This window comes from Eumetopias jubatus, unplaced genomic scaffold, assembly GCF_037043125.1.
Source record: "Eumetopias jubatus isolate StellerSeaLion01/CBP00866 unplaced genomic scaffold, mEumJub1_p1.0 scaffold_10, whole genome shotgun sequence".
NCBI lineage: Eukaryota > Metazoa > Chordata > Mammalia > Carnivora > Otariidae > Eumetopias > Eumetopias jubatus.
The window spans coordinates 128,241,776-128,267,085 of NW_028274816.1; the positions used below are offsets into that span (position 1 = coordinate 128,241,776).

At 60.8% G+C, this 25,310-nt stretch overlaps 2 protein-coding genes and 1 long non-coding RNA gene across 11 annotated transcripts in view; 2 read left to right on the forward strand and 1 right to left on the reverse strand.

Moving 5' to 3' along the window:
- The window catches only part of SGSM2 (small G protein signaling modulator 2), a 32,958-nt gene extending 27,538 nt beyond the window's left edge, over positions 1 to 5,420 (forward strand). For 4 of the 7 annotated variants that reach the window (XM_028109335.2, XM_028109338.2, XM_028109340.2 and 1 more), the window contains 7 exons: positions 195 to 377; positions 2,140 to 2,526; positions 2,762 to 2,886; positions 3,293 to 3,375; positions 3,594 to 3,703; positions 4,131 to 4,227; positions 4,752 to 5,199. In XM_028109335.2, coding sequence (XP_027965136.1) covers positions 195 to 377; positions 2,140 to 2,526; positions 2,762 to 2,886; positions 3,293 to 3,375; positions 3,594 to 3,703; positions 4,131 to 4,227; positions 4,752 to 5,119 — 1,353 coding nt within the window. In that variant the 3' untranslated portion in view covers positions 5,120 to 5,199. Of the gene's footprint in view, positions 1 to 194; positions 378 to 2,139; positions 2,527 to 2,761; positions 2,887 to 3,292; positions 3,376 to 3,593; positions 3,704 to 4,130; positions 4,228 to 4,751 lie in introns of all 7 variants that reach the window. The other 3 variants (XM_028109337.2, XM_028109339.2, XM_028109336.2) reach the window with 2 other exon arrangements.
- A 3,061-nt stretch (positions 5,421 to 8,481) lies between these two features.
- On the forward strand, positions 8,482 to 15,853 carry LOC114213814 (uncharacterized). Its single transcript, XR_003610272.2, has 2 exons — positions 8,482 to 8,901; positions 12,894 to 15,853. It is a non-coding gene; the product is annotated as an uncharacterized LOC114213814 (long non-coding RNA).
- On the reverse strand, positions 11,338 to 25,089 carry MNT (MAX network transcriptional repressor). Of its 3 annotated transcripts, none has more exons than XM_028109126.2 (6): positions 24,591 to 25,089; positions 18,813 to 19,380; positions 18,208 to 18,249; positions 17,946 to 18,057; positions 12,704 to 12,896; positions 11,338 to 12,558 (listed from the first exon to the last, which is right to left on the reverse strand). In XM_028109126.2, the coding sequence occupies exons 1-6, from the start codon at positions 24,661 to 24,663 to the stop codon at positions 11,801 to 11,803; spliced, it is 1,746 nt and encodes a 581-aa protein (XP_027964927.1). In that variant the 5' UTR covers positions 24,664 to 25,089; the 3' UTR covers positions 11,338 to 11,800. The 3 variants fall into 3 exon arrangements, with proteins under 3 accessions (XP_027964927.1, XP_027964928.1, XP_027964926.1); XM_028109127.2 differs by lacking the exon at positions 24,591 to 25,089 and adding an exon at positions 20,479 to 20,785; XM_028109125.2 differs by lacking the exon at positions 24,591 to 25,089 and adding an exon at positions 20,374 to 20,785.
- Between the last annotated feature and the right edge of the window lie 221 nt (positions 25,090 to 25,310).

Here is a 25,310-nt window from a genome sequence, read left to right on the forward strand (position 1 = left end):
CCGCACTCCCACGGGGCAGGGAGCTGGGGAGCTGGGCCTAGGGACCCCAGGAAGGGGCCTCTGCGGCCTCGGTGCCGCCCCAGCTGGAAGGAAACTCGGCGGAGGAAGGCGTTAGCAGGGCAGCCCCACTGTGCCCCCCCCGCTGCTGGGCCCCGGGGTCCCCCACTCCATGGTCACGGTGTGCTCTGAGACAGGCGGACTCGGCAGTGGCAGCAAGGTACAAGCGGGTGCTGGCGGAGTGGAAGGCCTGCGAGGCGGTGGTGAGGCAGCGGGAGCGGGAGGCTCAGCCGGCCCCACTCACCAAGTTCTCCTCGGGCAGCAGCATCGACAGCCACGTGCAGCGCCTCGTGCACCGAGATTCCACCATCAGCAATGACGTGAGCCTGACGGGACCTGGGGGAGCCGGGGGCAGGGGCCACCAGCGTTTTATAGGAGTAAAGCGGAGTCCTGAGCACCAGCCCGAACTCTAGGAGTCACTGGGAGAATGTGGCTTAACGTGTCTGTGTCTCATTTTCTTCTGCTGAGAAGCCCGATGACGGCCCCCCCTGCCGCCCCCGTCTCTTGAGTGTTGCAGGAATAAAATGAGATAGTACACTGTGTTCTGGTTTAATGGGCAAACAGGGAAAGAAGGATGTATCAGGATCTAGGGAGGCACTCCTTCCTACAGGGAGAGGTCTCTCAAGGCTAGAAACAGGCAGCGCAGGGTTGGAATCCCAGGTCCACGGCCAGTAAGATGACTTCTTTCCTCTGGGCCCTGGTGTCCCTCTCAGCTCTGCTACCCTCTGACCGTGGAGGTTTCACCAAGAGCTGTTGGTCAGAGACCAGGACAGCACTCAGAGGGCCCCCGTCGGTGCCTACTGGCAGCATCCCCCACCCACCACGGTGTCCTCCCTCCCCACGTGGAACTGATATGCTAGTTCAGAGCCTACATAGTCCTTCTGGCATCACCCCGGCCTTTAGATGAACAGTGAGTCCCAGACCACGGCTGCGGGGCCAAACCAGAAACGATAAGAAGTTTCCATTTTAAGGATATTCTTTTATTAACTTACATGTTTTTTTCTTTAAAATTGTCTCTCTAGATAACGTCTATTCTTGTTACTTTACTAAATCCTTACACTAACAGAGAACTGAAGCTGGAACAAGACTTAAAGAAATATAACTACCAAGGGAATTCCTTGTGCTCCTTCCCACGTGCCTTGTTCTTACTCCCCTACTCGTGAACATGCTCTCTCTCTCTGGCTTTGGGTTTTGTGCCATCCTGAGTCCGTACCAGCGCCCTCGCTGCTTAGCCCATGAGCAGCAGTAGCTTTCCTTGCTGCCACCGACGTGAGGCTCGGTGCTGCCTTACCTGATGCTAACCCAATGCTTCATGCTTCTTGCCAAAGTGAAAACGCCTTTTAGCGTCCCTTTCCCTGTGTAGTCCAAATAGAAAAACAGAACAATCTGCATGTGTCTCTTTTCTTTTCCCTAGGACTTGTCGACAGTGGCAGGCTGTTTTAAATCTAGAACAGGTTACCTTGCCCTTCTTACCCCCCTTCCTGAGCTTGTGTGAAGCTCCTGTAACTGATTAGGCAATTGCTGGAGAAATTTCCTGTCTTTCCTGCTAAACGTCCAGTACTGAACATAGGAAGAACTTGTTCTCCTCACACGTCCAGCCTGCCGCCCACCGGGCTGCCTTAGCAGGCTCACCAGGGCCCGTGGCGGCCTTCGGTCGTGCACAGCTCTCCTACCCTGAGGCAGCCTTGTGACTGCTGGTGTTTGTAGAACTACACGTGGCTCACGTTGGCCATCCGGTGTCTGAGCCTCCAGTTGTCCTTCCCTGCATCCGCCACGGGAATCCTGGAGTGCTTCCAGCTTTTTCTCAGGCCCCAGAGAGAGGCTGGGCCGGGGCGGGGGGGGGGGGGGGGGGGGCGGGGCGGGGCGCTGGATAGGGCCAAAGATGGTGTTGTCCTGTTTGCCTGGAGCCTGATGGCTTTCCAGCTGGCTGTGTGGGTCAGAAGGGGAGGCTTGGCAAGCCGGGTGGGGGCGCAGTGTGGAGGCCGTGACGTGGCCTGCTTCGGACCCCAGGAAGGAGACAGCAAGCTGAGGGAAGGGGCTGGAGGAGGGCTGTGAGCCCCACCATCTCTTCACCCCCACCAGGTATTTATCTCTGTGGATGACCTGGAGCCCCCAGGGCCCCCGGGCACTGAAGATTGCAGACCCGAACCTGAGCAGGAGCTGGAAGCGGGGCCCCCGGGCACCGCCGTGGCGGAACGGCAGCAGTCCGTGGAGTTTGACTCCCCCGACTCGGGACTGCCATCCTCTCGAAATTACTCCGTGACCTCGGGCATCCAGTCGAGCATAGACGAGGGGCAGAGCATGGGCTTCGAGGAGGAGGATGGCGGTGGGGAGGAAGGCTCCAGTGGGCTGGTCCCAGCAGCCGGCGCTTTCTCCGAGCCCCAGGACACCAGCCCGCACAAGGCCTCGCGGGCCAGCGAGCTGGAGGCAGGGGCCGAGCTGGTGGCCGTGTGCACTGCTGCCTACACCGTACGTGGACGTTCCCCGGGCACTGTGTCAGCCAGCCCCAGAGGCCCTCCTGGCACCCTGGGAGGCTTGCGGACGGGGGCTGGTGGGTGGCAGGTGGGGGGTGCCCTGACCATCCTGTAGGGGGCACTGGGCCCATCCCTCGGCATCCCCGGAGGGCTCTGTTCTCAGAGTCCCTTGGTTATATAGGCATCCCTGCCAGCCCCCACTCACTCCTGAGGGCCCCCCGCTCTTTCAGATAGAATTACTGGATACTATGGCCTTAAATCTGCACCGTATAGACAAGGATGTGCAGCGCTGTGACCGCAATTACTGGTACTTCACATCCCCCAACCTCGAGAGGCTCAGAGACATCATGTGCAGGTGCCACTCTGGGGTGGGGTTCAGGGTGGGAGGCAGGGGCCCTGCTGTGGGAACGGTTAGGTCCGGCAGGTGCCCTGCTCCTCTCCCTCGCACTGAATCACACTCGGCGCTATCTGCCTGGAACGCTTTCCCTGCTGTGCCCCCCAGCCCACCCCTCTTCCTTTTTCGAGGTCTGTCACATCACAGCGTCAGCCAGACTCCTCCAGGAAGCCTAGCTGATTGCCCTCGCCCCAGCCAGTTCATGGTCTCTTCCTCTGAGGGCCTCGAGGACAGAGGTCGTGGGCTGTTGACCATGGTCTTCCCAGTATTTCAGGGTCATGGAAAGGCTGACTTCTGGGTAGCAGGCTATTCTAGGGATCATCTCCCCAGGGATTCCCCCTGTAGTGACCATATACCGACATTTCAGCTACGTGTGGGAGCACCTGGACGTGGGTTATGTGCAGGGCATGTGCGACCTGCTGGCACCTCTCCTGGTCATCCTGGACAACGGTGAGGGACCGAGCCTGGGGGTGGGGGAGTGGGTGGTAGAGCACATTCCCAGAGTGCTGTTGGGATTGGGCTGACGCAAGCTGGAGAAAGGAAAAGACCCCACTAGGTCTGGAAGGGTGGGGGTGTAAGCCAGCCCTGTCCCCTGGGCACAGGACTCCCCTGTGAAGTGAGGTCCTGGGGTCACCTGCCTTGCCAGCCTCACTCCCGTTTCCCCTCAGATCAGCTGGCCTACAGCTGTTTCAGCCACCTCATGAAGAGGATGAGCCAGAACTTCCCCAATGGGGGCGCCATGGACACCCACTTTGCCAACATGCGCTCCCTCATCCAGGTGAGGTCAGCAGCTGCCTGTGGGCTCGTGACCAGCACCACTGGGCTCATCCATCACCCACAGGAGGCCAGGGAGTGTTCCAACAATGCCCTTTCCATATAAGCTTAGTGTCTTTCATTTGAGAACCATGTTTCAATGTTACAAATCAAGGGGGAATGTCAGCATGTGAATACTGTGCTCATGAAAGTTCTGGTGAGCGGTGTGGTTGACAGTGAATCAAACACCCAGAAAATGGTACAATTCCAAAAAGAGTAGCTCCCAGAGAGACGGGTGGGGCAGCAGAGCGCAACCTCCACCCAAGGAGACTAGAGGGGCTTGGGAGCGATGGCAGGCGGCCTGAGCAGCCAAGGGGCCCGGTCGAGCGCAAGGACGGCAGCCGGGAGAGGCAGCGGCGCTCAGTCCCACTCCCTTTCTTTACTTCTGTAAGATCCTGGACTCAGAGCTGTTCGAGCTGATGCATCAGAATGGAGACTACACCCACTTTTACTTCTGTTACCGCTGGTTCTTGCTGGATTTTAAAAGAGGTAAGCGGTGTGGGTTAGTAGTCAGGGCATGGGAGATCCTTCCCGGCCAGAGTCAGTGGTTCCTAACCCTAACTGCACTTTGGAACCACCTGGGGAGCCTTTTAGAAATGCCAGCGCCTTGGCCCCACCTAGCCCCAGACGTAGGAAGCTCGGCTGCCTGGGCAATCACAATTTTAAAAGCTCCTTCGGTGACTCCCAAGTGCTGCCAACAATCACCCTAAACCAGTGGTTTTGGGAACTGTTTTCAAACCAAATCTTCTCAAGCAGCAAAGCCTGTACAAGTAGAGGTGCTCCAGCTGACAAGAGTGCAGGTGTGAAGTCAGCCCGAGCCCGGTGTGCAAGGAGTCAGTCACCTAGGGAAGGGCAGGGTCTTGACCTGGGGCCCGGAACCCTCCTCTTGGACTAGGCTCTGTGTAATGGGGAGAATCCCAGGACTGGGGTCCTTGGAGCTCTGTCTCCACCTTTGGCTCCATCTAGAGACCCATGGGGAGCCAGGCTCAGCCTTAGCCCCTTGCAATTCCCAGAGCTGCTCTATGAGGATGTGTTTGCCGTGTGGGAGGTGATCTGGGCGGCCCGGCACATCTCGTCAGAGCACTTTGTCCTGTTCATCGCCCTGGCCCTGGTGGAGGCCTACCGTGAGATTATCCGGGACAACAACATGGACTTCACCGATATCATCAAGTTCTTCAACGGTAGGAGCTGCTCCGGCCATCCGGGCTGCCCCCAGCAGCGGCATGGGGGCCTCCACTCCTGGCCTGGGCAGGGTTGGAAGGGCTCCCTTCCCTGGAAGCAGGTGGAAACAGCAGGGTGGGCAGCCACGGGCTCCTCCCAGACTCCGGCCCCCGCTCCAGCAACCCCACAGGGTCTGTGTGTTTCCCCCAGAACGGGCTGAGCATCACGATGCCCAGGAGATCCTGCAGATTGCCCGGGAGCTCGTCCACAAGGTGCAGATGCTCATAGAGAACAAGTGAGGGCTGCGGCCGGGAAGCTGCGGCCAACTAGGGCCTGGGCTCCAGGCCCCCGGGCCGCACAGGGAGAGGTGCAGGGCAGCGCTGCTGAGGCTGCCCGACCCCCAGCTGGCCCCGCCTGCCCACCTGAGTTCCTAACAAAGTGCTTGTGAGCCTGAGATCCGACTCCGGGCAGTGCTGGCCCTGCGAGGGGGGCGAGTCAGGGGCCTGGATGCCTCAGGCCGGGGAGGGGTAGGGAGGGGGTGGGTTGGCCTCAGGGAGCGGCTGCCTTGGGGGACACCTACTCTGCTCCCGTCTCCAACACCTGGGAATAAGCCCCTGTCACCTGTAGCCTCGGCCTCTCCTAGGAGAGTTAACAGGGCTGGAGCTGCCTGGCCCCAGCCGGCGCAGGTCATGTGAGCCAACGGACTCCGTGCTGTACCTCTTCTTCGAGTCCCTTGGCAGGCGGCATGCCTGTGCCCAGCGCAGCCCCCGTGGGGGCAGCCAGAACGGGTGCAGGAGCAGCCCACCTCAGCGGCGCTGCTACTGCCTCTGGCCGCCCGCGGTGAGCCCGGCCCGGCCCGCCCAGGGCACCCACGTGCACCTGAACGGGTCCCCTCTCACCGCCTGGCTCTCGCTTTATGCATTAGTCCCTTCCCTGACAACTGTGTAAGTGACGCTTTTGCCCGCTGGGTGATCTGGAGCGCGGTGGGGGCATTTCTCGCTGCAGAGGAATCCCAGGGGGGCTCTTGAGCGGAGAAGAAACCCTCTCATAGCCTCCTCTCAGGGACAGGCCCTGCGCTTTGGGACAGCCCATTGCCCATCTCAGGCACCTGCTGAGGCCCTGGGTCTGGGGGCAGGGGAGGATGCCTGGGTCTCCCCTGTTTGTCCCTGGTGAGAAGCAAGGCTAGCTCTGCCGGCCACGGGCTGCTGAGGGTGCGGAGAGGCCAAGAGGCCTGGAAGCGCCCTTGGAGGAGCCTCACCCAGGGGTGCTGGGAAGGGCCTAGCTCCTAGCGCGCTGCTTGCTGTGCCGTCCCCACACCCCCTCCGCCCCTAAACACCTGAGGCCGGGGCTTTGCCCTGGGGCGAGGAGGCCACTCTGCCACAGGGGCCAGGGCCTGTGCAGCAGTCCCTTCGGTCTGGAGACTCCCTGCATCTGAGAAGCCGGGAAAGGGCCCCGCGGCCCTTCTGCATCCAGCACAGTCTCCCCAGCCCACCCCTCTCCTGGGCACTGCACAGCCAGTCTGGGGGCCAGCCGCCCCATTGCCTACCCCTGTTGTCCGTGAGTCCTTGGCTGCCACCAAGCATGGTGGCCATTGTGTGCGTGCCTTAGTGATTCAGTGGTTTTGTGAGAAGCAGAGTGTGTATGTGTTTTTGGCTCAGAAACTATACTCTTCAGTGTTAACAGACCAATAAACCCAGCATTTGGCAATGCCTGAGGCTCTGGGGGCTGCTTGTGGGCTGGCACTGGACATGGAGTGACTTTGTGTATTGGGAAATTCTAGAAGCTCCACAATTGAGCTGTAAGGAGGGCCAGCCCCGCAAGACAAGGTTGGTGAGAACAGAGAACCAAAGTTTCCAGGAGAGAGGGACCTCTGCTGTGGGCTGGCCAGGGGCAGGTGTGACAGCCAGACCCTGAGTACTCAGTGGGGCGGGGGGGGGGGGGCCTCACCTCAGAGCCAGGGGTCCTGTCCCAGACCGACCAATGACCTGTCCAGCCTCCGGACCTAGGTCCCTGTCCCACCCCTTCCCCAGCCTGCCTGCCCTCTTGACCAGCTACAATGATGAGTTGGTGCTTGAATGGGAATCTGTAGGAGCGTCCTGGGCCCTCCAGCCAGTGGGGAAGAACCCTGCCCCTCTGGCTCTGGTTCCTGGCTCCCACGGAGCCCTCCAGGCTGCCTGCTTCAGGCTGGGGTGTGAGGACACTGTCAGGAGGGACCAAAGCGGCTGAGGCATGGAAAGGGCCCAGCCATAATAGCAGGTTTCCACCTGCCGTCCCCCACCCCAGAGGACTACGGCCCCCCATCGTCAGTGGCTCCAGGTGGAGCGCTCTCCAGCCACAGCATGTGGTCTGGTCTAGACACGGGCTTTCTGGGCATTAGGGCAACTCAGAGCTGCCAAAGCAACAGAACTGGTTGACATGGGGAAATCTGGGTCCAGGGAACCTTACAAGCTCCTCAAGGCACCCCCCCACACCCCCCCCCATCCTGTTGCCTAGAACATTCAGAATTTCCTGTGCTGTGACTCCACCTGAAAGAAGCTCACCAAGGCCCCTGCTAAACTAGCCTGGCAGTGGCCCGGTTCCTCTACACAACCCCCCCCCCGCCCCCCGCTCCCTCTTGGCCCACAATCGTCGGCACTCCCTACCCCCTCAGCTGGGCTTCCAGGACCAGAGGGAATCCTGCAGCCACAGCGATGGGTCTGCTGAGGGCAACACCACAGGCAGATTAAGGGGAGCACGAAGTGCAAGTAGGAACACACCCCCCCCCCGGGGACCCTCCAACCCTGGAAGCCCCTCTCGCACAGAGCTGCTAAACAGAGGCACCTGGATTCCTACTCAGGACTTTCGTTACTCTGATCACAGGCCCCTCTCTGGCAGGCTCCAGCTGGGCTGGGGGAATTCCTGCCTACCCTTAAGATCTAGCAATAGCCCTCAGGTGATGCTGGGTCAGCACTGTCAGGGGCAGAGGCTTCATCCTTGTCCCCAGTGCCAGACAGTGGGACTCCTAACCCTAGGCCTTCCCTAAAGCTGAGAGACTCCGCTCTTCCTAGAGCTGCCAGCAGAGGGAGCCAGCATCTCACAAGTGAAGGGGCTGGCCGCGGAGGGGCACTTCGGTCTGGCCTTTCTTGAGTTAGCGCTTCCTCAGAGAAGGGGACCCCAAGACATTCGTGGCCACCACGTCCTTCCCTAAGGATAATCCCTCCCAGGAAGAGAAGTCGAGTCCATTCCTCTGGCTGGGGCTGGGAGTGGGGAAGGTGTGGTCAGGGCGTTGGACGAGGCGGCGCCTGGGCTATAGCTAAGCCTCTTCCTCACCTCCCCACTTCCTCCTGAGACAGCCTGCAAAGGGCTGATTTCCCCTAAACCGGGAGAGATGTAGTTATAAGGACAAGGGTCTTCCAGGCCCATCTTAGAACCCGGTTCTTTGAGTACTGACCTCCGACTTCTTCCTCCTCTTGTTCCTTTCCCTCATGGACTCCCCAGATGACCTGGCCTGACTTACCACCTCAGAAGCACATCCCCTCTCAAGAAGCCTCTCCCCGTCCTGTGCACCGATCCAGGGCGCTCCCTCTCCACCTTTCCTATTGGAACTTTCTCAAGGTCAGGATCCCCAGCTCTGCGGCGGGCCCCAGGGCTTCGTGACACACGCTGGGGAACTCTGCCGTAGTTGTCAGATCTGACTGCAGCTCCCCAAGCTCCCAGGCTACTAGCCTGTGTGACTGTACAAGTCACTCGGCCACCTCAAACCTGCTTCCTTACCTGCCAGAACAGGGCTAGTTCTTGGCTTATGTACTCCACCATGCTGTTAAGAGATGAAACAAGATAGTGTCTGTAAAAAATGGTTTGAGGAAGTAGAAAGTATTACAAAAGCATAAGGAAGACCAGAACTGCAGTTCTCAGAGCTTGTTTAGGATTGAACATTGGCATCAGAACCGGAAGGTCCCGAATCTTCTAAAATTGACCAGCATCAAAGCTGCTGGAGGAACCCGCATCCCTCAAAAGGACAAGGTAAGGCCCCCATGCTTCTTGCCGGAGGTCTTTCCTGATAGGTGGAGGCCTCCTGTTGCAACAGAGTGACCCGGATGCTGCAGCCTGGCGGCTCCATCTCTGGTTTCAGTGCAGGTTTATTTCAGTTTTATATTTTATTCCAGGCAAGTGCTTATTACATGGATAGTATTCATGTCTCAATACCTAAAGTCTTGGAGCATGAACAGCCACTAGAATACAGTTCAATAGTAAAAATACAATATGTACAAAATTAGGGTTTTTGTAGGGTTTTTTTTTTTTTTTTCCCACACAGCAGATGTATCCAAACACATAAAAATCTCTACAGTCTGGGGTCGCTACAGTTTGTATTTCAGGAAACGGAGACACAGTGACCGAGTCCTCACTGTAAACAAGGGCCACCTCTTTGGGGGATGGGGATGGAACCCTGGGATGGGGGAGAAGCTGTTCCTGGAGAGCAGGGGTTATGATGACCCCTCATTCCCCTCCAGGCACTCCCTGCCCTTCTTTGGCCCCCCAAGGAACCAACCTCCCCCTCTCCCCGAGGTAAAGGCTCCCAGCCAGTGAGCCACTCTTAACATCAAAAAGTAAAACACGCATGAGAGGTAAGGTGTGTGTGTGTGTGTATGTGTGTGCACGCACGCGTCCCCCAGGCTGGAAGGGCTAGGGAGGGGGAGGGGCTGGCGGTCCCACAGGGTGAGGACAGATGTGGTCCTGACAGCTCTCAGAGGGGAGATAGATGCCCAAGGGAGGGCTGGGCGGTGGCTGCCCTCTCGGGCACACAGCATCACAGCGTTCACAAACAACAACAAAAACAACAGCAACAACACCCATCGTCACCAATCTGGACATAGTCATTCGGCACTAGATTCGAAGGCCCCCACTGCTGGGGTGGGGAGGGGCGGGGGCGGTGAGCGGGCGGATGAGGTATCTGTGCAGGCCCGAGAGGCCCCTGGCTGACACGCTTTCAACTCCGGAATGGCCTCAGAATGCAGGGAGGTGAGCAGAGCTGGAAAGGGCAGGTTCCCCAATGCTTCTCTGTTCCCTGGGCACCAGGCCCATCAGACTCCCTCAGTTGTAATCTCTCGGGGAAGAGCAGGCGCTGGTTTCCCCAAGAACCAGGGTGGCGGGTGGTGGCTGCAGGGGCAGGAAGGCAGCAAGCTGGTGGGGTGGGGAGTGCTATGCTGGGGCGGGTGTGAGGCTCCCTCCTGGGGGCTTCTAGATGACCAGAGGCCTTCCCTTTCCCCACCGCAGGTGAGACGGAGAACAGGCCCCGGGGAAGTCTCCAGGACTAGGAAAGAACAGAGTTCTGAGGTGTCCAAATCTGTTCAAGACCTTTGTGAGCCTCCTCAGTATCCTGCAGGTCACTCCCCCTGCCCATCAAAGCAAAGGTCACACCTGGGGACACTGGCTTCCCCTCCCCACATCGAAAGGCCACTGGCCACTGTGTGTGTCCAGGTGGGGAGGCGAGTGTGCATGTGTGTACAACTGAGTGTGTGTCTGACACAAGGCCACTTGTAATAAATACCCACATAAAAAGAGAAGCCAAAGCAGTCGGCAGAGGCAGGGAAAGCAGCAGGCCCTGCACACAGGCCCCCTCACTCCTCCCCACCCCAAGCTCAGCCCTGCCCTAGATCCAACGAAGGACCTTCCTGAGAGGAAGGTTGTGGCACACTCAGAAGAGCGCACTGGAGAAAAGTGGATGTTCGGGGGAAAGACAGAGATGATGCCAGAGACAGATTAGTTGGGGCAGAAGTAGCAGCCCTCCTCCCTGCTCTACAGGTCCCCGCCCAGGGCATCTGGGAAGGGCCCTGGGCATTTGGCCCAGCCCCCAGATTCTGACTTCCTGAGGGCCTCAGCAGTGTGGCTTCAGGCTCCCAGAACCCAGACCAGATGCCAGCTCGAGGCTACAGGAGGCACTCGGGGAAGCACATAGCACTGAGCAGAGGCCAGGGAAGCAGGGCGCCAGATGCGACAGCACCCCATCCCCTCTTGCCTTTGGGAAGCCAAAAGCCAGGCCCAGGGGTGGGGCCAGGCGGTCCAGAGCTCTCTCCTCAGCCCAGACCCAGGCCAGTGGTGGGAAGGGCCAGCATGGCAACAGGCCAGCCAAGCCCTTCCTTCCCAGCCCCCACCCTCAGCCTACCCTCCCGAGGTCAGGAGCCCAGTGGCAAGGACTGGGGGCCGGGGGGGGCCTCAGGGAGCTTAGCAACAGCATGGGGTAGTTGTTGGTAGCGACTCCTCTTAACTAGCTTCTGCGGTAACGAATCAGTGACCGCAGCTGGGTCAGAGAGCCCTAGGCCGGGGGGCCCACCTGCCTGGATGGGACCGCAGCACAGCCCCATCCTAGGATCTGTCACCTGCACTCAGAGCAGTGCCCCCCTCCCACCCAGCTTTCTGGGCCAAGTTGCTTTCCTTCTGCTCCCTGCCCGCTCCCCCCCACCCCCCCAGCCCCGGAAAGGCCTGGGAAGCCAAGGCTGAGGCTCCCGACGGAGGCCCTGGGCCCGCGGCCCCCTCACGAGCAGCGGCAGCACTGGGAGGCAGGCGGGGCGGGGAGGTCTGCAAAACACAACACCCATGGCGCAGGGCTTCAGGAGACAAGGTGGGGAGGCAGGAAGGGCACTGGAGCCGGCACCAGGCCAGGCGAGTGGCACATTCACCAGAGTGTCTCATCACATGCTCAAGTCCTAGGGCAGACCCCCTGCCCCGTGCCCAGCTCCCCGGGGTGGCCCGCCCTCCCCTGGCTCAGAGTCTCTGCACCCCCTTCCCCTAAGAGGCCTGGGGGTGGGGGTGGGTGCGGCGGGCTTCGGCCTGGCTGGAATGTGTGGAGCTGGTGGGTGGGAGAGAGTGGGGGACGGGTTCCCCCTCCCTGCCCCCACTGGGGGCCTCTGAGTGGCCCTCCTCCTCAAGCCAGCTTGAGCGTGCTGACCGGGAAGGAGGGCATGGTGACCATGGTCACAGGGTTGAGCACTGTCTGGCCCACCAGCTGGGGGTGGTGCACCACCTGAGCCCCCACGGCCGGCTTCGCCATGACCGTGGCTGGGGGCCCCAGCCCGGCTGTGCCATTCACTTGCTGGTGTGAGAGGGTGTGGGCAATGTGGCTCACCGCCACGGGCTGGCTCACCGCCACGGGCTGCGGGTACAGGGGCAGCTGGGAGCCGAGGTGGGCCACGTGGTTGAGGGCGGCAGGGTGCACTGTGATGTGGCCGATGGGGGGCGTGGCGGGCGCCAGCTGCACAGCAGGGCTGGGGGCTGAGGGCGCAATGTGGGCGACGTGCTTGCCGCCCGGGCCCTGGAGAACGTGGTTCACAGTCTGGATGACTGAGGCATGGGTGGTGGCTGTGTGGGCGATGACCGTGGAGCCCCCGCCAGCTGCAGCCACCAGGTGGGCTGGGGCCGGCACCAGCGTCTGCGCAGGGGCAGCCGGTGGGGGAGGAGGGGCCGGCAGAGCGGTCTTCTGCTGTGTTGGCGGCTGCTGCCCAGGCAGGGGGACGGGGGACAGGGCCACAGGCTGGGAGTGCGGGTGTGCATGGGGAGGCAGAGGCGCAGGGGCGGCGCTGGGCGGTGGCTTCGGCAGCTCCGGGTGGGGGCGATGGCTCAGTTTAGGTGGGCCCAGGCCGGCCTGGTCCTCCTCCATATCCTCGTCTATGTTGTCCTCACCCTCTGTGGGGGGGCAGGGGACAGGGACAGGTCAGAAGGGCTTGGGAAACCCGAGGCTGGAGGAGTAAATGCCCCTGGGGTCTGGGGGGCGTGGAGCCGGGGGGCGGGGTGGGGCGGGGAGAGCCTGGCCAGGGAGGGGCGGGCTCACCAGAGGCCGTGGAGGTGGAGGCCTGGTCGTCCTCGGGCTGGCCGGTCTGCCGGAGCACGCGGTCGATCTCCAGCACGTCCATCCACTGGCTCAGCTCATGCTTGAGCTCTGTCAGCCGCTGCTGTGTGGCGATCTTCTCCCGAGCCAGGCGCTCCATCTCATGCTCATATTCCTTCTCCTTCCTCTTCAGAGACTGGAGAACAAGGCAAGGGCCCGAAGGATACCCTGAGCAGGAGCTAGAAGGCCCCCAGTACGGAAACCTCTCCCCACGGCCACGCTGGTCTCCTGGCCACTCAGCCCCCAGGGCCAGGTCTGCAGTGAGGGGGCTGCAGGAGACCACACCCGCCCCTGGTCCGCGCCCAGGGCCCCACGAGGCCCCCCGGCCTGTGCACTGCGGGCTCTCCAGCAGGCACCACGGACAGAAAGCACAGCTGCAGGTCAGCTCGTCCCCGGGATGAACGCCCTCCCCCGCCCCCACCCACAACAACTTTGTCCGGAGGAGCTTCTTGGCCTCTGGCCCCATCCACCTGCCCTGCAGCCTCTTTGCTCCATCCTGCGGAGGACAGAAGGGGAAACACTTCTGGCTCAAGGCTGCTCAAGGCCCCCGGCACACTCAAACCGCGCAGTCAGTCACCGTGCCTCAAGCTACCCTCCTTGGAACTCATTCCCCAAAGAACCCCCAACGATCCTGCCCCTCCCTCCACAGCATCATTCCCTAGTCTCCTCCAGTGTCCCTGAGGAGTCCCCCCCGCCCCCCACATTTCTTCTCCACCCGCCTCTGTCTGACTCGGCGCGGGCAGCTGCTGGTCTGCACCCTCCGCCCGGCCCGGGGCCGCTCCCCAAGATGCCTACCTGCGCTGCCTCTCACCAACACTGGTTTCACCCCGCCTGCCGCCCTCCAGAGTCCCCAGGCTGCTGACGGATCCCCCAGCCCTGGAACGTGCCCCCTCCTTCCACACCTGTAGCTGAGCTGCTCTGATCACCTCTGACACTGAGCACCACCAGAGACACTTCTGTCCTTCACCCCAGGTTCCGGGTTGGCCCTGCCCCGTGACCCTGAGGCCACCCCGCTCACTAAGAGCACCAGGAGGGAGCGCCCTTGGCCACGGAGCCCAAGGCTGTCCGGGCCACAGGAAGCTGTGCGTGTGGGGGGTGCTCACACAGGGGCCATGAGCCGAGCCTCCTCTGTCGGAAGTGTCTCCAGTTTCCCCTCACACAGGACTTATTTGCAGCTCCAAAAGGCCAGCTTGTGTCCTCCATGACCTCCTGACTCTGACGCCCTATTAAACGGACTCCTCGAAGTCTTGCAGACCTCCCTGCTGCCAGCTTCTCCTTGGCCCAGGCACGTCACGAGCACTGGGGCCACTGAACACGGACACGCTTGCCCTGCCGCACCCCAAAACCTCCGAACCTGCGCTGCTCCTGAGCTCCTGGCTTCCAAGGTTTGCCGGTCCCGGCAGGTGCAGAACCCATGGACCCTGCACACACCAAACTCTCCAGCTCGTCTTGGTTCTCCTCTCTGAACCCCATCCCACACACAGATCCTCCTTTCTCGCCCCCCCTGCATCTTATCTGCTTGTGTTCCAAGCCCACACCCGAGCCCCCACCACCCTTCCCTGTCCCAGGCCCTTGAGCTCTTCCTGCCGCGGCAGCGCACACTCAAGCACTTAAGAAGACCATCAGTACTTAATCAGACATTGGCTCAGATGACCCCTAAAAACTTCATGTTTTGTTTTCCCACCTCAGTACACACGGTCCCCGTCCAACGCAGTGAGTAAGGGCAAGGACTATTCCATAATTAGCTTTTTCCCCTCAAACCTACCAGCGGCCAGGACAGAACTATGCGTATCTTAGCCCTGGGGGAAGGATCTGTCAGGATGTGGGCATGTGGATTCCCACCTCTGTCCTGTCCCTCTGTCACAGGGAATCAGTCACCCCATGGACTGAGTTTGCCCCGATTCCATTTACTACAAGCAGTCTCACAGCAGCCTTCCTGACTGTTCACTTGCCCCTCGCCCTCCCTGGGTATGGCAAGATCCTCAACTTCACCCACTCCCTCTGGGAGCCCCAAACTCCTTGTATTTCTGATCTCACCACTCAGAAATGCCTCAAACCATTAGTGCCTGCAACACATAACCCAGATACAACCATACTCTGTTCTGGCCTGAAACCTGGTAGCTTTACAATTCTGCCCGCAGTCCCAGGCCACACATGGCCTCCCCTACATCCTGGCTTTTGAGATTTAACCTGCTTCTCGCCACAGTTCTGCCAGAAAGATCCCTCCCTTACACACAGAGGCGCACACACACACACACACACACACACACACACACACACACGGCTGGCTTCTCACCTGGCTCTACCCTGAGAGGCCAGTTTGCTGGACATGACATCAGATGAGGCCATACCAATGATGGGGCCTAGGGTGAGTCAGCTCTCACTTGAACCTGGCTGCTGGGGGCTGGAAGTGACCATCCTGAACTCTACCCACCAGCAAGGAGAGTTGATTTCTGGCTCTGGGAGAAACTCAGAGGTCAAGACCTCTTTTTCTTAACGAGCCCAGTTCTCCACAGGCCCAGAGGCCACTGGAAAGTTTCCCCAGAGTCTAATTTTTGTCCACATTGCTTCATTTTAAACACATTTCCTAAGACTGCCTGGATGCACAGTTTGCTACCTGCCTACTCCTCTTCCTGTTTTTGTCCACTTCACTGTGGCTTTCTTCAAACCCTTTCGCACCTCCTAGCCACTCTGCGTCTGCCTGGGGGCTACAGCTTCCCACCTCAGCACACACCCAAAGCCTTCAGTCTACAGAGCTAAGGTGGTCTCTCTACTACTCCCTTTTGACTCCCATCTAGTGCCCTGCTGCCTCCATCTCCACGTGGCAACCCTCACGACCACCTTTAACTTCCAAAACTGCATCCTGCTCCCCCCTGTTGGAGAAACTGGCCTGCGCTGGGCCTTCTGCCCTCTGTTTTGCCTAGGTCACCCTGAAACCTTCAGGTCTCAGCTCGAATGCCCCTTCCTCAGCAACAACTTCCCTCACTCCCTAGAACAGATTCTGTGATTCCGGACCGTTTTACATCCTCATGGCACAGTCCTTTGTTTTGTTTGTTTATAATCTGCCATCAAGACCAAACCTATGAAGACACAGACCCACGCTTTTTTCTTTGCTTCCTGCTTTATTCTCAGAGTCAGACACAGAGCTGTCCAAAGTACCTAAATGAATAAATATATGAGTGAGGTTAAGGATTTAGAAAGCCTCGTTAAGTATTCTATTTCTGCTTCCACTGCCCCAGGACAAATATCTCTTAGGAACAGCCTGGGTAATCCTAACTGCCTACTCAGCCCAGGCCCATGCCTGCTGGTTCTACTGAGTCTCTATTTCCAATTTATTTTCAATTGTCACGCAAACAAGGCTCCCCTTCCTAAGTATGTGTCTATAAAATGGAATGTGCTATTCCATCCTTCCTGTGTCTCAGTAATTGCTATGAAGTTGGTACTTATAGAGGACGCATCCTCCTAACATCCCCATGACGAAGATACTTTTTCTTTCCTATTTAGCAAAGTGGCAGTACAGAAAAAAACTGATAGTCAAGAGAACGTCACAGCACTTGACAAGGATTTGCTCCTAGGCCATATGATTAGGAATAACTGAAGAACCAGTAATATTCTCAAGATCACGTTCTACAAAAACATGTAGGAAGTAGGCCTCCCGGGGACCCTCCAATCCCCACCCCTCGGGCCCCTCCTCCTCCGAGGCCAGAACTGCCGCAAGCGAGGCCCCGCCCCTCCCGGAGCACGCGCGCACCCACGCGGACCCGGCTTTGCAGCGTCACTCCCAGCCCGCGGCACCCCACCGCTCAGCGCGCGGAAGCCCCGCCCCCAACCCGGCCCCGCCAATCCCCGAGCCCGGCTCCGCCCCTCCCGGGTGCCGGGAAGCAGCCTGGAGGCGCGCCAGCCACTCCCCCTCACCCGCAGGGCGGGCGGAAGGGCGCGCGTTCGCGGGAGGCGGGGGGGGGAGCCGCCGGCTGGGAGCAGTCGCGTAGCAGCGCCTCCACCCCCCGAACGAGTCAGGCTCCGGTTACCTCAGGGCTGTGACCCCGCAGTCTTGGCCGGGGGAGGGGTACGGCCATGCCTCTGGCTCCTACTTCGGTCGAACCCTCCCTGACCCCCACCCCAGCGGGACCTTGTCGCTGCCCGCCCCCCCCAAAAGCTGCCCAAGCGCGCGGACAGGGGGACCCCAAGCTTCCCCCGCCCCCACCCCGCGCGGGTAGGCAGCGCTAAGTCCCTCCCACTCCCCAACGGCTCGGTTCCGACTCCGTCTCCGCGGCAGCCGAGCGTAGCCGCCCGCCCCACCCCCACAGCTTCTTTCCCGGCACACGGAACCCTCGGCCGGTTTCCAGGGAAACCGAGACACGGGGCCGTCATGGCAACTGTCTTATCTGGCGGGAGCCCCCCACCCCGTACTGCGGAGGGAAGCCAGTGCCCAAAAGGGAGAGGAACACACGGCCAGGAGGGCCCCTTGAAAAGGGGCTTTTAAAAACCCAGGCAAGAGAGCGTAATTTTTGAAAGGTTCGGTGACCCCAGGACTATTTTGGTCACCCAGACCACCACATTTCCCCGGTTTAACCCCCAAACTCGAGTCGTGGCACCTCAGTGCTCTCACTGGAAGGCTCTTAATCATTCTGGGGTCAGAGTGGGGGGGGCCTCACCGGCGCGCCGCCGTCTGCAGGGAGCCACGCCCAGGCGACTCCCCACCCCACCACGAGCTACAGACTCTCGGGCCGAGTCCGGGTTCCCGCCCAGGCACTGCGGGCGCGGTGGAGGCGCCGGGGCCGCGCCACGCCCTTCTCACCCGCGGGGGCATTAACAACGCAAGGTGGTAGCGCGGACCCGGGCCCCGGGGGACCGAGCTGCGGGGGCGGCGCAGATGGCGGGGCTCTGCGGGCGGCCCGGCGGGGGAAGGGAGAGAGGGGAACGCCGCGGCCGCCCTCCCCCGCGCACGCGCGCCCGTCCCCCCGCCCCCTGGCGGGCGGGGAGCCCCGCTGACGTCAACCAGGCCATGTGCTCAGCGCCCGCGTGGAGGCGGGCGGGGGAGCCGGAGAGGGAGCGAGGGCAGGGCGGGGCGGGGCGGGGCGGGGCGGGGCCGCGGCGAGGGGAAGAGGGCGGGCGGGAGTGGGGAGGAAGCTGGCGCTGTGGCCACCGCCCGCCCTCCTCTCGGCGGTGCCTCCCTCCCCCATACCTGGATGTACCGCAGCGCTGTCCGCAGCACACTCAGATTCGACGTCTTCTTGTCATCCACGTTGGGGATGTTGCGCTTCAGGGTCTCGAAGCATTCCTTCAGATGGGCCCTCCTGGGAAGAGGGAGTGGCGCTGGTTAGCCAGCGCCTGGGGGGGGCGGGGGCTGGGGGCGGGGGAGCAGGCCCCAGGAGAGCTTGGGGGACCACGGGTGGGACCAGTCCCGGTAGGGGGCGGGGCGGGCCCACACGCGCGCGCGCACACACCTGTTCTTCTCCAATTTGTTGTGGACTTCTCTGGTTCCGATCCTGAAACCCAGACAGACAGGAAAGGAGGTTCAGGGAGGAGGGCCCAATTAGGTGGCCTTCCTGCCCCCACTCCCCAAATGCCACAGGTGGTTTATTCGCCGTACAAAGCAGCAATGGGAGAGATTCACCCTGTGCGGAGGCGCGTATACCCCCTGGAAGGCACATGTATGCTCATAATTCACAATCCCTTTAATCCTCCATCCTGCCCTTGTCCACCTGTGAGGAGACAGAAGGCCTCCTGGGGCTCACAGAAATAGCCAGTTGACCCCAGCCCTCACCCAAGAGATCCCCAATCCAATACTCTGTCCAAAGGCCTGGCAATGCCATCGGCCCATCCTTGAGGGGGTCAGAGAACACGGAAGCCTGACAACAACAGAGGAAATGGGGAATGGACATAGGCACAGTGAGAACTGTCCAAATATAGTATGATGCTTCTCAGTTGGAGAGAAAGGACATGGCTTTGAAAGATGAGCTTAGGAGGGACTACTTTCTCTTGCACACACAGCCCAGAGTGTGGGCAGCTCTCCATCCCACCAGCCTGGACTCGGCCACACCTCACTCACCCCCCAGGCCTCTTCTTCTGTTCGCTGGATTTGACTTCTTCGGCTGGTGCCAACTTCAGGGTCCCAAGAGTGGGTGGGGGTGGCTGCTGGGGGGCCAGCTGGGGCTGAACTCCAGGGTGAGGTGCTATGGTCAGGATGGGTGTGGGGAGGGGCTGCAAAGGCTTGGGGCTGCCAGTGGTCTTGGAGTCTGGCAGCAGGGGAGCAGGGTTGGGCACCTGTGGCCTGGTGGGCAAGGGAGCAGACTCCTTAATGCTGAGTCCAGGGGTGCTAACCAGGGTTGGCTGGCGAGGCGCCAGGGGCAAAGGCTGGGCTGCAGGAGGCAGTGGTGGGGGCGGGGGCAGAGGCTGAGGAGAGTTGGTCACTACTGGAATAGGAATGACAGTCAGTGGGGTGGGGGTGGCAAGTGGGGGTGGAGGTGCTGGGGGGGGCGCTGGGGGGGACAGAGGTAGGGGTGGTGCTTCAATGCGGGGTTCCTCCACAGGCAGGGCGTGGGCCAGCCTGGCCAGGCTGCTGGCCTTCTTCTGCTCCTGCTCTCTGTCCCGCTCCAAGCGGAGCCGCTCCTGCTCCTCTGTGCAGAGAGAACACAAGGGGCGTCTCAGTGGGCCGGCAGTCCTGGCCTCCAGCTTCTGAAGTCTTTCAAGCGTAACGCGGCCTCTGACCCTGCCCCAGTCAGTGCTCAGCCTGAGACACCACAAATACCTATCTACAGCCAGCCAGGCACTGGGGCTAAGTGCCGGGGGGGCACAGCAGTGAACAACAGAAGAGACCTGGTCTCTGCCTTTAGATGAGGGGAAGGACAAGTAACAGAGAACAATCTAGGCTGGGAGAGGAGAGAGGCTGTAGAAAGAGCAGGAGTGGTCAGCGAGGATGCTGGAGGCCTGGCAACCTGAAGACTGAGGGGTTAGGCTGGTGCAGGGAAGTTCAGGAACAACAAGGCTGAGGGGAGTGGGGTGCTGTCACCCCATAAGGTGGGCAGAGGCCAGTCAGTGAAAGACCTCACACGCCACTACAGGAGAATGGAGGAGGGGTGGACAGATCATAGCTTCTGAGGAAGGCCTTCAACAGTTTTTACCAAGTACCTTCCAGAGGGCAGGCAGCATCTTCATTTCAAGATGAAATAAATGAGCTCAGAGAGGCAAAGTGATTTACTGAGAGTCACAGAGCAAGTCACAGGTAACACTGAAACCAGACCCAGCCAGGAATCCTGACACCTGGCAGATGCCCATACCTGCTGTGTAAGCACATGCTAACTAGGCGTCTGTACACACACACACACACACACACACACACACACACACCTGGGTCCTCACAAGAGTCCATGCCACAGGCAGGGCTGGGACATCACCTTCAGTTCGCACATGAGGACATCAGGCCCAGGAGTCCCAGGCCAGGGCCCAGTGTCTGGTTTCCTCAGCAACCACACAAAACACATTCGGCCCTCCTCTGCCCTTTGTGTGCTAGAATTCACTGCTCCCAGATCCCTCCCCAGCCACCCCCCCCCACCAGCAGCACAGCCAGAGTGTAAGAGGCAAGCAAAGAGGAAAGGAAGACAGCCCTGCACCTGTCCGTTCAGCATCTCGGCTGCAAGCCCTGCTGCAAGGTGAGGCCTGCTCTGGAGCTGGCTGGGACCAGGGGAAGGGGAGAGCCCTTCCTGAGCCAGAAGTACCTCTCCATCTCCACCCTGCCCGGTGCTCTCCAGGCCCCACCATTCCGGTTCCCTGGCCACAGGGCTGGGCAGGGACCCTGGGGAGCAGCCGTAGCCCCCAGGCCAGGGAGCCGGCTGGTCAACCAGCGCTCCTGCGGTCCGGGATTGGCCACACTGCCGACTGACTGAGCTGACAGCGGAGCCGGCACACACGCCCCTACGGAGGAGGGCATCAACCCCCCACTGGGGCCCTTAGGCCAACCGACAAAGTGAGTGTGAGCCCGGCCGGCTCGGAGGCCCTCCCTCCCGCAGGGGCGAAGGAGGAAGTCGAGCGGTGTCGTGAGAGGGAAGCGCTCAGTGGTTTCCCAGCAGCACAGGCCTCTTCCGTAGCCCCTGCCCTTCAGGAAGGGGAGCTGCCAGGCCTGCTCCAATGATGGCAGCGCTCTCCCAGGCCCTTCCAGCCGGCACTGGCTTCTGTTACAGCCCCAGAGAAAACCAGCTCTCTGCCCTCCAGCTGCCCAGAGACCCCGCAGGCAGAGTGGTCTGCGCAAGGCCACCGACCAGCTACCTAGTCCATCCCCTACCCTGCTCCCCCCTCCCCCCTTCCCATCCCCTTCCCCTCAGCTCCAGGGCCCAACACAGCCCACCTTCATTCCTTTGAGCCGGGACCCAAACTTCCATTGGCTTTGGGACCAGGGTTCCACTCTCCCATTAGCAGTGGGACAGAGAGGGCCCCAAGCCCCAAAGACAGGTGCCCTGGGAACCCAGACAAAGTAAACCTCATATTCCCCATATTTTAAAGGAACCCACAGCTCATCCAGGAGATGGCAACCTCACCTACCCTCTCTTTTCCAGAGTCAGGCAGCCATGCCTCACAGGTGCCGGGAGGGACCCAGGTGAATGGCCAGGCTGTATCACACCTGGATCAGCATGAAAAACCTTGACTGGTGGTGAAGAGGGGGTGTCCCAGGCCAGATGCAGCCCACCAAGGCTTCCTGCCTCCTCCCCACCCAGCAGTGACCCTCTTCCTATGCCCTGGGGAGGGGGAAACAAAGTGGGGGGAGCAAGCTGGCAGTCACTCAGGGGACTCCCTCAGGAACAGAACAGATTCAGGCTCTGTAAAATAATGCTCTGCGGCACCCAGGGGTGCACTCCCTCTCCCGCTCGCAAACATGCCCACGACGCTGGCCCCAGAGAAGTTAGCATGACACGTCTGGGGTGATTCAGGGGCCACAGCAGGCACAGGGCTGGGGCCTGAGGAGTCTACACTAGGTAGCCCCGTGTTCAGGGGGAGTTCTCCCCTTCTTCAGGCTAATAGGAAACTTGGTGCATAAGGCAGGCCCCAGGATGTGACTAGGTCAGGTAGAAGAGGGTCCATTTGAGCCACCTCCATGAATTCAGCTGGAAATGACCAGGCCCTCCTGCTGACCACTTTTTCCCTCTCACACATACATGTGCACACACATTCTCAGGCGCATCATGGGAACAATCCGGCTGGTCTAAGTCAGGAAACCCACCCTTGAAACTGAAAGGGGACATGGATAAGAGGATCCCTGTTCAGAGCTGTTCATCAGGTACATACCCAGGAAAGCAGTTCTGGTCAGCAGGTCCACACATGACCCCTTCTCTCCCACTGTCCCCACCCCAAGTCAGAAGACAGAACCTCAAGGAAGGGGAAAAAATGAATTTGAGATTGACGTGCTGGGGCTAAGTCTAGCCATCTGCACGTGAGCTTTTGGAGTAGATGTGGCTTTGCACCATCCATCCCCCGGCCCCACCAAGAAGGAACTGTGAGTGGTCAGTTAAACTGGGCCTCTCTGCTCAGCTCCCTGCCCCCAGTTCTCACCACCTGGGGGAGGGGAGAGCTCTGCAACTTCTTAGGAGAGAACCATTCCCAGGCTCCTTCACAGTGTTGCACACATCATCCCTGTCCTTCTTACTGTCAGCTCTGGACTTCATATTTTGGAAAAGGTGGGGGAGATGACAGTTGGGGGATCTTCTCCCCTTCCCCATAAGACCAATCAGTCTGAGGATAAAGTGAAGGTGAAGTGGTTGTTCCCTTGGGGAAAAAGCAGGATCAACCCTGTTCACCTCTTAGCACAGTGCCTGATACACAGCAAGGACACAATAGGTACTCCTGAATTGCACTCTGCTGGTGGCAGCAGGTGACTCAAGTCTCTCCAATTCTTGTGCACGTACCCCCCTCCCCTCGCCCCTTCGCTGCGCCCGCAAACAGGACATTCTCGGTCACCACCATCACTGTCCAGGGCCTGACCCTGCTCGGGACCCAGAAGATAAGGGGGAGGGGCACGCTGGCCGATGTCCCGGCCCATCAATTCCGTAAAACCTAAGCATCTCAGTCTCAAAGATCTCGAGGGACTCCTGACCTTGAGAGGCCGGTCGACCAGTGACTAGGCCGGGCGGACCCGCCGCTCCCCCCGCCCCTGGCCCGCTGCCGCTCCCCCCCACCCCACCCCCTCCGCCGCCGCGGCCGCGGCAAAAGCTGCAGGGCGCGCGCGCACAAAACACACACTACTACCTCCTGCATGACTCATCATTGAAGCAACAATAGGCAGAGAGAAAGGAAAGGAGGGCGAAGCACTCTCTCCACCACAACGAACCCGGCAGAAGGAGGGGAGGGGAGGTTGGAGGGGACATGAGTCCCCGGATACTGCACACACACCGATCCAGGGCCGAGGCCCTCTCAAGGGTCCGGAAAACGGAGGTCTTTGCCTCCAACCCCTATTCCTGCAGCGCCCTGAAGCTGGGGACCACCGACAGAGCGGGTGGGATGGGAAGCATCTGAAATCCTCGTTTCCTGCCGAGGGAACGCCAAAGTTTGCCCCTTCTCAGCCTGGCTCATTCCACAATGTGGCTAGGAGTATTGCCAGGAGGTCCCGGTGAGAACGTTCCCCAAAACGTCAGTGGGCATATGTGAGCTCTAAATGTCCTGTCGCCCTGCGATTCTGAGGGTTTCCCTCGCCCCAGGATCAAAAACAGGAGGTTGGGGCGAGAATGGACAGGTGAGCTCAGCGGCTCCTCCTTCCAGCGGCTCTCCCTGGGAGGTGCCCGGCGGCCGCAGCCAGGGCCCAACCCGGCGCAAGGCCACTCGCCAGCCCCGCCCAGGCCCCGCCCCCGGCCGAGCGCGAGGCAGCTGGGAGGGGCCGGGCTGCTCTGTCCCCAGCGGGAGTGTCCCCCGTGCACGTGGTCGGAGGCGGGGCCCGTCCACGTCACCACCCGGTGTAACCAACGGGCTTGGAACGCAGGCACACGCAACATTCCAGCCGAGAGCGGGTTTGGAACGCGCAGACACGCCACATTCCACACCGGCTAAAGTGGGGCGCAGCAAGGGGGGCCCGGGGACTGCCCCCAGCGACCTGCGGGCCGTTTCGCAGACACCCAATCAGCCCAGCTCTCACCCAAACCCCTGAAGCGCGACCCAGCCCAGCTCTGGGAGGCGGGGTCAGGCGGGGCTGGCCAGGATCATAAGACACGCGATGTCATTTCATTCTGCAAAGGCCGCCTCCGCCCCAAGCGGCGCGTAGATCGGCCGGGAGCGCCCCCCGCACCCTCCCCACAGGGCCAGGGAAGCCGGGGAGCTGCTCGGCGTAGAGTAATTCCCACCCCCCACTCCGTTACACACACGCCCACTCGTGTGCACTATACACTCGCCCGTGTACACGTCCGTTCATCCGCTCTCTTCGAGGCTCACATCACACATTCCCCCGTGCACACACGCACGCACACGCGGGTCTGCCACCCCCACGCAACACCATTCCACACCCCACCCCCCACCGACTCACACATCCTCGGCGCTACCGAGGGCGCCGCTGACCCACGCGAAAGGAGCCCCCACGAAAGGAGCCCCCACGAAAGGTGCACACGGGGTGGCAGGCAGCTGAGGTGGCGCCCACAGGAGCCGGGTCCCTCACTGCACGGTAATGAATTCATTAATTAATTTTACTGCCCCTAACATTCCTCCCCGGGCGGCGGCTCCTGTGAGGAACCTTGCGCTGCTCGGCTTCGCAGGCCGCCCGGGAAGGGGTCCTGCCCGCGGTTTCGCGTGGGTTCAGAGACCAGGGTCGCTCGTCTCCCCTTCCCCGGTGCCCCAGGGGCCCAGCCCGGCCGCTCACCACGTGCTCTCTGTTGTTGCTGCGCTTGCCATTCCAGGAAGCGGGCCGCCTCCAGTAGCGTCTCTATGCTCATCGCGCCGAGAGCTGCCGGGGGCGCGCCGGGGCCGAGACTGCGGCCCGCGAGCCGGGCACAGGTCAGGCTGGCGGGCAGGCAGGAGGGAGGGATCACCTCCGGGGGGCGACAGGGCTGGGCGGCGCAGCGCACTCCGCAGGGAAGAACGGGAGAGCACGGAGAGAAAAAATTGTTTCCCAAAATATTTGCAAAATATAATTTACAAATTAAAAAAATTGTGATGCAAAAAAACAAAAGGCGGCACTGCCTCCCTCCTTCCCCTCCCTCTCTTTTTCCTCCTCTGATGCCTCCCGCCCCGCGGCCCCCGGGAGTCCCGCCGACAAGAAAAGGCTTTGCAACAAGATGGCGAGGAGGCACCGACACACACAACAAGGGAAGGAGCCGCGCTGCCCCCGGCCGCCGCCCCCGCTACTACACCGGGGCCGCAGCCAAAGCCCGGACCGGAGCCCCCGCCCGCAGGGCCGCGGCGTCTCAGGAAGGGAGGGGCGGGGTCCCGAGCGGGCTCGCCCCGCCCACTATAGACGGCGCGCGCACACGTGGCCTGGGTGGGGGTGGGAGAATATCCAGCCCCGCTCGCGCCCTGCATTTCCGCTTTCTCGCCTCGCCCCGCCCCGATGGGAAGCCACAAGTTGAGCAAGGGCTGCGTG

Excerpts from the sequence above, each read along its gene's own strand:
- MNT (XM_028109125.2), bottom strand. The coding sequence starts at position 20,521 with ATGGTGGGGCCTGGAGAGCACCGGGCAGGGTGGAGATGGAGAGGTACT. Across the intron at positions 12,897-17,945 it reads CAGCGCTGCGGTACATCCAG|TCTCTGAAGAGGAAGGAGAA; the intron begins GTATGGGGGAGG and ends CTTGTTCTCCAG. Across the intron at positions 12,559-12,703 it reads CTCCACCTCCACGGCCTCTG|AGGGTGAGGACAACATAGAC; the intron begins GTGAGCCCGCCC and ends GCCCCCCCACAG.